General features: G+C 37.6%; 1 protein-coding gene across 1 annotated transcript in view; it reads right to left on the bottom strand.

The window, feature by feature from the left end:
* Window positions 1-152: 152 nt before the first annotated feature.
* camta2 (calmodulin binding transcription activator 2) overlaps window positions 153-9,176 on the bottom strand; it is a 31,566-nt gene continuing 22,542 nt past the window's right edge. Inside the window, exons 13-20 of the mRNA XM_016549612.1 lie at window positions 6,301-6,485; window positions 5,323-5,401; window positions 4,577-4,846; window positions 3,155-3,226; window positions 1,558-1,578; window positions 1,234-1,427; window positions 1,073-1,147; window positions 153-277 (exon numbers count right to left, since the gene is read on the bottom strand). Of these exons, the coding sequence (XP_016405098.1) occupies window positions 235-277; window positions 1,073-1,147; window positions 1,234-1,427; window positions 1,558-1,578; window positions 3,155-3,226; window positions 4,577-4,846; window positions 5,323-5,401; window positions 6,301-6,485 (939 nt within the window). The 3' untranslated portion in view covers window positions 153-234. The remainder of the gene's footprint in view (window positions 278-1,072; window positions 1,148-1,233; window positions 1,428-1,557; window positions 1,579-3,154; window positions 3,227-4,576; window positions 4,847-5,322; window positions 5,402-6,300; window positions 6,486-9,176) is intronic.

The raw sequence follows: 9,176 nt of genomic DNA, 5'->3' as shown, positions 1-9,176 counted from the left end.
GTGTGTGTGTGTGAGTGAGTGAGTGAGTGAGTGTGTGTGTGTGTGTGTGAGTGAGTGAGTGAGTGAGTGTGTGTGTGTGTGTGTGAGTGAGTGAGTGAGTGAGTGTGTGTGTGTGTGTGTGTGTGAGTGAGTGAGTGAGTGTGTGTGTGTGAGTGAGTGTGCGAGTGAGTGAGTGAGTGTGTGTGCGTGTGAGTGAGTGAGTGAGTGAGTGAGTGTGTGAGGTCAGGTGGTCAGTCATTTGCGCTCCAGCTCTTTACTCTGTTTCAGCTCCTTAATCCTGCAAACACACACAATTATAATAAATAACTAATCTGAACTAATTTTCAAACATTTTCAGCAAATAAATCTGAAGATTGAAAAAAGCCAGGTTCAAAATTCTAGTTTGATTTTGTTGTCATATTAGAGCTAAAGGTTTTTACAGAGGGAATTTTGGATTTCTGTTTTTATCACTCCATAAATCAGAAAAAAATGATTTTCACCATGTTTTTTTAGGAGTAAAATGTAGTATAAATCAGTGTGAATGAAATATGAACAAACCCCACAGTGAAAACCTTCAGAATATAGAGAGGAATAAAACTAAGTTTTGGTGTGTGTAAGTGCTGCTTTTTAAAAGTTTTTAAAAACTTTTCCAGTCATTCATGATTTACTTGATAAAAATTAAAGATAAGGATTTAAAAAAATATTTTTTATGTGCAGTAACATAAATAATTCAAGTTATTTAACTAGTAAAATGTATATTCATATATAAATGCTCATGTCGTTTCAAGATTTGTTTCAATTTCCATGAGTTTTTCCAGGTCTAGAAATCACACTTTTAAAATGAGGCTTCCTCGTAAAGCCAGGTTTTCCAGGACTGTGTGAATCCTGGTTCTTCAAAGAAACAAACACTTGTTGAGAAGGTGAACCAAGTTAAGAAACATCTTGATTTTTAGTTGTTTGAGCTTATTCAATGCTTATTTTGTCTTGTTTTAAATCATTTTTATCTTCAGGCCTCTGGTTGGGAATGACTGGCTTGAGTTCAATCAATGCAGGAATGGAAACTCGAGTCACAGAACGATATCCAGACGTGTACCTGTGTCTGCAGCGTCTGAGGAAGCGCATGATCTTCCGCGCGGCCTGATCCTGTTTCTTGGTCAGGAACGAGCCTCTGACACACACAACGAGAGTTTGAGCGAGGAATCACAGAATCACTCATATAATGATCTGCAGTGTGGTATATTGTGTGCGTCTCACTTGAGCCTGGTGTTGAGGGCCCCGGGGCCGCGTGGCCCCTGCTTGACGCGCTCATACTCTTTATAGCTGCGGTAGTACTGCTGGATGAGGACGGCTGCTCGCCGCGACTGCTGGAACTTCTTCTGCTCGTAATAACTGCGGAACTTGCTCTGAATCAGTATGGCTGCCTGTGTCATCTTCTTATACAAGGCGTACTGGAGGAGGACAAACACACACACACATAAATACTGCAGGAGGATATACACAAACACACACATGAGCACACACAGCACAGAAGAAACAGTGCAAAACCACAACGGTTTAAGCAGTTTAGTTCGACATTACCTTCAGTGCTATCCATGTTAGCTAGCATGAAATTAAACGAGAAACAGGAGAGAGATCATAGACACGGCAGCAATATTAGTGTGTTAGCGAAGACACACACACAATCACGAACACACACTCAGAAGTTCAATGGTCAGTAACAGTTTGTTTCTTAACATCAAATGTTTCTGTATATGTGTGTATGCGTGTGTGTTTGTATCTACTAGCCATATTGTACCTAACAAAATCCCCCACAGCCTCATTTTGGTGACGTTCTTGTAAAAGTGGTATAAAAAATAAATTAAATGTTCTTAAGGAAAGACACCCTGGAGCAGGGGTCTCCAAACTCAGTCCTGCTTTCACCATGCTTTCCCATTTTATTTATTACATTAATTGGAAACATTTTTTTTTTTTTGCATGAGAAGTTTTCTGAAATGTTATATTTAAATATGCAAGCGAATCATCGCCTAACTAAATATGCACTAATTTGCGTACATTTCTAGAACAGAAATCTGAACATTGGTTCAAAATTCTAGTTTGATTGTGTTGACATTTTAGAGTTAAAGGGTTCTCCAGAGGGGATTTTGGATTTCTCTTTTTATCACTCCATAAATCAGAAAATACTGTCAAGAGACAGAAACAATGCATTTTCACCATGTTTTTTAGGAATAAAATGTTGTATAATTCAGTGTGAGTCAAATATGAACAAACCCCACGGTAAAAACCTTCAGAATATAGAGAGGAATAAAACTCTAAGTGTTGGTGTGTGTAAGTGCTGCTGAAGTGGAGAAAAAACTCTTTAAAGAAATATATTGGAATTGAAATCTACAGACGAAAATAGACAAAGTGTAATAAAATAAACACTTCAGTGTGTATTCTGGATGTTTTCTTTCCACTAGTCTGAAAGAAGAGTGATGATATGGAAGCAAAACAGACCAAAATCTCAAAACTGAGTGAGCAGTGCATGAAAAAACTATGTTTTTGTCTGTAATGTCTTGCCTTTTTACACTTTATCTATTTGCGTCTGTAGATTTCAATTACACTTCATATCTTCAAAAAGTTTTTTCTCCACTTCAGCAGCTCTTACACACACCAAACCTAGCAGTTTTATTCCTCTCTATATTATGAAGGTTTTTACTGAGGGGATTTTGAATTTCTGTGATTTTCACATAATCACAGAAAATACAGTCAACAGACTGAAAAAAAACGCATTTTCACCATGTTTTTGAGGAATAAAATGTTGTATAAATCAGTGCGAATGAAATATGAACAAACCCCACGGTAAAAACCTTCTGAATATAGAGAGGAATAAAACTGTAAGTTTTGGTGTGTGTAAGAGCTGCTGAAGTGGAGAAAAAACTTTTTGAAGATACGGATTGTAACTGAAATCTACAGACGCAAATAGATAAAGTGCAATAAAATAAACACTCAAAAGTGTTTTTTAGATGATTTATTTCCACTAGTCTGAAAAAACAAAACAAAAAAACAAATAGCCCAAAATCTCTAAATTAAACAGTGCATGAAAAAACGTTTTCGCCTGTAGTGTCTTGCAATAGAAGTGTATAGAATGTCCTCATTTAGACAGATAAGAAAACGTGCATGTGTGTGTGTGTTGTACCTGTTTGTATTTGCGGTAACAGCGCTGTATTACAGCTGCAGCCATGTCCTGCTGCTCCTTAAGCCTCCGCCCCTAAACACAACAACCAATCATTATCAAATCAGACACACACTCACAGTCAGTCATCGAGTGTGTGTGTGTGTGTGAGTGTGAGTGTGTGTGAGTGTGAGTGTGTGTGTGAGTGTGTGTGTGTGAGTGTGTGTGTGTGAGTGTGTGTGTGTGAGTGTGTGTGTGTGTACTGGTTTATATATCCTGGTGGGGACTTAAACCTGACTACACACAGACTCATGGGGACTCTTGTCACGGTGGGGACCTAAATTGAGGTCCCCACGGGTAAACAAGCAAGAGAGAGAGAGAGAGAGAGCGAGAGAGAGTGTGTGCGAGAGAGAGAGAGAGAGAGAGAGAGCGAGCGAGCGAGAGTGTGTGAGAGAGAGAGAGAGAGAGAGAGCGAGCGAGCGAGCGTGTGTGAGAGAGAGAGAGAGAGAGCGCAAGCGAGAGAGAGCGCGAGCAAGAGAGAGAGAGAGAGAGAGATGCGCAAGCGAGAGAGAGAGAGAGAGAGAAAGAGAGAGAGAGAGAGAGAGAGAGAGAGAGAGAGAAGGGTTAGTATTATTCCACGAAACTATAATTAATAAAAATACTATTACAACATTATTTTAAGGAATAACAATTCAATTATACAGTAAACCTAAAAACTAAAAATAAAATGTGCTTTTTGTAAAGGAATTATTATATTTAAATGTGATTAGATTTTAAATGATTGATCAACTTCTCAGATTTCTATTAATTCCTTTGATTTTACAGTTTTTTTATTATACATTTTTATTATATCATAAAACATAGAATGCAGAAAACATTAAAACACATCACAGAATATGGGGAAAAAATAATAGAAATTTCACAGGGCCTTATAACGGCTAATATTTTAATAAAATATTAAATCATCATAATATTAAGTTTTATGAATTTTATTGGATATGCTTTTTGACTATAAAAAAAACTGAACTTGGTTATACATTTGTTTTGAATATAAAAATTTTATTTTAATTTGGTTTAATTGAATGAAAATGTAATTCAGAAACAATAAAACAGAAAACAGCATTTGGGGAAAAAATGAAAAAGATTTTATAGGGCCTTATTATTGTTAACATTAGAATATTAAATTATCAATGTTTTATGAATTTTATTGTACATGCTTTTTGAATATACAATTTTATTTTTTTTTATTTAATTAAAATGGAATTCAGAAAATTAAAACTTAAGTTTTATAAAGTTTTATCAATTTGATTAGACATGCGTTAATGCATAATGCAAAAACTTATTTTTAATGAATTATAAAAGTTATTTTTAATTTTGTTTGAAATAATTTAAATGGAATTTAGAAAAACTAAAACTAAAGCACAGAACAAATAAAATGGATTTCACAGGGGCCTGGTGTGTGTTGTTACCCGTGTCAGGGCTGCAGGACAGTGGAGACAGGGGTCGGTACGGAGGTGAGGGTGTGTCCGGTGTGTGTTCCTGCGTCTGAGAGTGTGTGTGTAACTCCTCCAGACAGCGCGCTAGACGTGTGTGTCCACGGGAATGTGCCACAGCCAGAGGCAGACGACCCAGAGAGTCCGGGATTCCCAGAGCCGCGCTGCTCCAGCGGTACAACAACACAGCTGCGGCCTGATGACCCAGAGCACACGCCCACATCTGAACACACACACACACACACACACACACAGACACACACAGACACACACACACACAGACACACACAGACACACACACAGACACAGACACAGACACAGACACACACACACAGACACACACACACATACGGGTCAGAACCACGAAAACATGACGCAGCACAACTGTTTTCAACACTGATAATAATCAGAAATGTTTGTTGAGCAGCAAATCAGCATATTAGAATGATTTCTGAAGATCATGTGACACTGAAGACTGGAGTAATGATGCTGAAAATACAGCTGCGCATCACAGACATACATTACAGTTTAACAGAGATTCACATAGAAAACAGCTGTTTTACATTGTAATAATATTTCACTGTTTTTACTGTATTTTTGATCAAATAAATGCAGCCTTGGTGAGCAGAAGAGACTTCGGTCAAAAGCATTTAGAAATCTTGATTGATTGATTGATTGATTCCAAACTTTTGACTGTACCAGAGGTGTGCAGGAGAAATGATCAACATTCAGAGGATCCACTTCCTGTTCCAGATCCAAACTATTCACACTGATACTCCTGATACACACACAGAGACACAAACAAACATTATTAAACACAAAACACACTGTTTCAAGTGTCTGCAGACAAACAGAGAACTGAGTGTGTGTGTGTGTGTGTGTTACCTCCAGCGTATGAGTGTGTGTATGTGTGTGTGTGTGTGTGTGTGAGTATGTGTTACCTCCAGAGTATGAATGTGTGTATGTGTGTGTATATGTGTGTGTTACCTCCAGCGTATGAGTGTGTGTATGAGTGTGTGTGTGTGAGTATGTGTTACCTCCAGAGTATGAGTGTGTGTATGTGTGTGTATATGTGTGTGTGTTACCTCCAGCGTATGAGTGTGTGTATGAGTGTGTGTGTGTGTGAGTATGTGTTACCTCCAGAGTATGAGTGTGTGTGTGTGTGTGTGTGTGTTACCTCCAGAGTATGTGTGTGTATGAGTGTGTGTGTGTGTGAGTGTGAGTATGTGTGTTACCTCCAGAGTATGAGTGTGTGTGTGTGTGTGTGTGTGTTACCTCCGGTGTGTGTGTGTGTGTGTGTGTGTGTGTGTTTCCTCCAGTGTGTGTGTGTGTGTGTATGAGTGTGTTACCTCCAGCGTATGAGTGTGTGTATGAGTGTGTGTGTGTGAGTATGTGTTACCTCCAGAGTATGAGTGTGTGTGTGTGTGTGTGTGTGTTACCTCCGGTGTGTGTGTGTGTGTGTGTGTGTGTGTGTTTCCTCCAGTGTGTGTGTGTGTGTGTATGAGTGTGTTACCTCCAGCGTATGAGTGTGTGTATGAGTGTGTGTGTGTGAGTATGTGTTACCTCCAGAGTATGAGTGTGTGTGTGTGTGTGTGTGTGTTACCTCCGGTGTGTGTGTGTGTGTGTGTGTGTGTGTGTTTCCTCCAGTGTGTGTGTGTGTGTGTATGAGTGTGTTACCTCCAGCGTATGAGTGTGTGTATGAGCTGTGTGTATCCCTGAGCAGCGGCGAGGTGCAGTAGCGTCATCCCTCGGTGTCTGATGGAGTGTGTGAGTCTGTCCGTCTCACCGCCTCGTTCCCAGCGACCGCCGGCCATCATCCGCTCGCACACGGCCACGATCCTGCGCTCGAACCACAGCCCCGACTGACACACACACACACACACACATCATCATTAACACATTTACACGCCTCCTCCCATCTACTAGAGAGAAATCTTTCATTTGACTCTGTTCTCGGCTCTAAATCACACACAATCACTAATCTGATGGGCTGATATCGTCCCGTCCTGTAGTCAGTGTTTATCTCAGTCCCTGTGTTTACTAGTTACACAGACACTTCAGGGGAAGAACTTCCTCAAATGTAATCTTTGACACATTCAGAATTTAGATTCAGAGTGAATTAAAGACAGATTTGATTAACAAAAGTTTGAGTCACTGAATCAGATGTGAAGCTGCTTTCAACCTGGACCTTACATTTGTATTCAAACAACAGTCAAACTAGTCTTTTAAAGAAAAATTAGCTCCCAAAACTACACTAACAAGAAGCAGATAACTACAGTGAATCTAAAGAGGTAGAATCTTTTTTAAATATGTCTATAAATGTTTAAATATATCAGATGATGACGTTTATAATGACATTTACAGCAGCAGAAAGTATTGTGAAAGTCTAAATAAATAAAACCGACAAAATCTGGATCTTAATTAGAGTAACAAGATGAAACTTGAGGCAAAACACATAGTTTTTTTTTCCAAGAACAGGTGTATTTTGAGATTTTGGGATATTTGGCTTTTCACATGAAGTATTGAAAGAAGTACTAGTGACTAGATTCTAGTGGAAAGAAAACATCTTAAATAAAACACTTTGAAGTTTAGATTTTATTGCACTTTATCTATTTTCGTCTGTAGATTTCAATTCCAATCTATATCTTTAAAGAGTTTTTTCTCCACTTCAGCAGCTCTTACACACACCAACACTTAGAATTTTATTCCTCTCTATATTCTGTAGGATTTTATAGAGGGGTTTGTTCATATTTCATTCACACTGATTTATACTACATTTTACTCCTAAAAACATGGTGAAAACACGTTTTTATGATTTATGGAGTGACAAAAAGTGAAATCCAAAATTCCCTCAGTAAAAACCTTTAGCTCTAATATGACAACAAAATCAAGCAAGAATTTTGAATTTGGCTTCAGATTTCTGTTCTGAAAATGTATGCAAATTAGTGCATATTTATTTAGAAAATGCTTTATTTGCGTATTTAAACAAAATTTCAGAAAACCTGTAATACAACAATGTGTGCAATTCTTAATGTAATCAATCAACTGTAAATCAAATCTTTAGTTGGTTAGACTGCTTTAGGTAGCTCTTCTAAACAGAATCACAATGAATGCAGTAACATGACTACTCAACACACACACACACACCCTCCCTCTGTTTTTTCCCTCCTGTCTGTATCACTCTCTCCGTCCGTCCTCGTGCTGTATTGACGTAAGAGTGGAAAAGCTAAAAATGAATGACATGAATCAGCCGGATGATTCTCTGGAATGACACAAGCTTTCAAACGTCTGCTGGGTTTTAACTAAAGCACTAGTTCAGAAACTACAGCACTTTACCATGAGAAATAGATGTGGAAAACCTGAACCGTAATATGTGTGTGCGTTTGAGTGTGTGTGTGAGTGTTTGTTTGAGTGTGTGTGTGTGTGTGAGTGTTTGTTTGAGTGTGTGGTGTGTGTGTGTGTGTGTGTGTGTGTGTGAGTGTTTGTGAATGTGTGTGTGTGTGTGTGTGTGTGTGTTGTGCACCAACATGGAAAACGCGCTATTAATACACGCATACTGAAGTGATGTCACTGACAAAGTTGACATTACGCCGCTAACCCTGATAACAAGCGTTCATAAATCCAGCGCTCATCAACACACTGCACATCCTCCAGCGCTCTATCACTCTCTCACACACACACACACACACACTGCAGCATCACGACAGTATCATTCAGATACGATTACAGTTCTTATTAATATTCCAAAGTAGCTTTCATTTTTCTATTTTCATTTTATTTAAGTTTGAATAATTTTGTTGTGTTTTTGTAAATTTCACAAGTCTTTTAATGTCCGAGTAGTTTTTTTTATTAATTTTCATTACAATTTTAGTGTGATTTTAGTAAATCAAGTTAAAATAAATTAAAATGTGAAATGTTGCCTTGACAACTAGCTGAAATAAAGTATGTTTAAGTTTTTTATATTTTATCATATTTCATATATATGTGATGCGATCTGGGAAAACCCGTCAGATGTCGCACTGGGACGTTTTCAGGAAATAGGTCGAATGTAAATCTTTTGTCAAAATTGGAGTTTCATTCAATTATTATTCTATAATATCTTGTCTATCATCTCTGAAAATATCTTGGCAAAATTCACTTGTTTAATTACAGTTAACTTATCAAAATAAACCACATAACATATATAATAAAGGCACATTTCCCGCCAGTCGTGTGTAAACTACGGCACGCAAAGTTTTTTAAATTTATTTATTTTTTAATATCGTGAGATGGCGGAGCGCAAGAAAACAACGCAGTCTGAAGCTGCTCACTTAAACGATCTTGCTTGAACCTGTGGATACTTTTTTCAGGATTCTTTGATGAATAAAAAGTTTAAAAAAAGAACATTTATTTAAAATAGAAATCTTTTCTAACTATATACGCTACTGTTTAAAAGTTTGGGGTCAGTACATTTTTATTCTTTCTTTTTTTGAAAGAAATTAAAACTTTTATTCAGCAAGGATGTGTTAAATTGTTAAGAAGTGATAGCAAAGATTTATATTGTTAGAAAAGAT

Source organism: Sinocyclocheilus rhinocerous, unplaced genomic scaffold, assembly GCF_001515625.1.
Source record: "Sinocyclocheilus rhinocerous isolate Xijiao unplaced genomic scaffold, SAMN03320098_v1.1 scaffold404, whole genome shotgun sequence".
Lineage (NCBI taxonomy): Eukaryota > Metazoa > Chordata > Actinopteri > Cypriniformes > Cyprinidae > Sinocyclocheilus > Sinocyclocheilus rhinocerous.
Note: the sequence above shows the minus strand (reverse complement) of the source record. Positions and strands in the feature narration are given on the sequence as shown.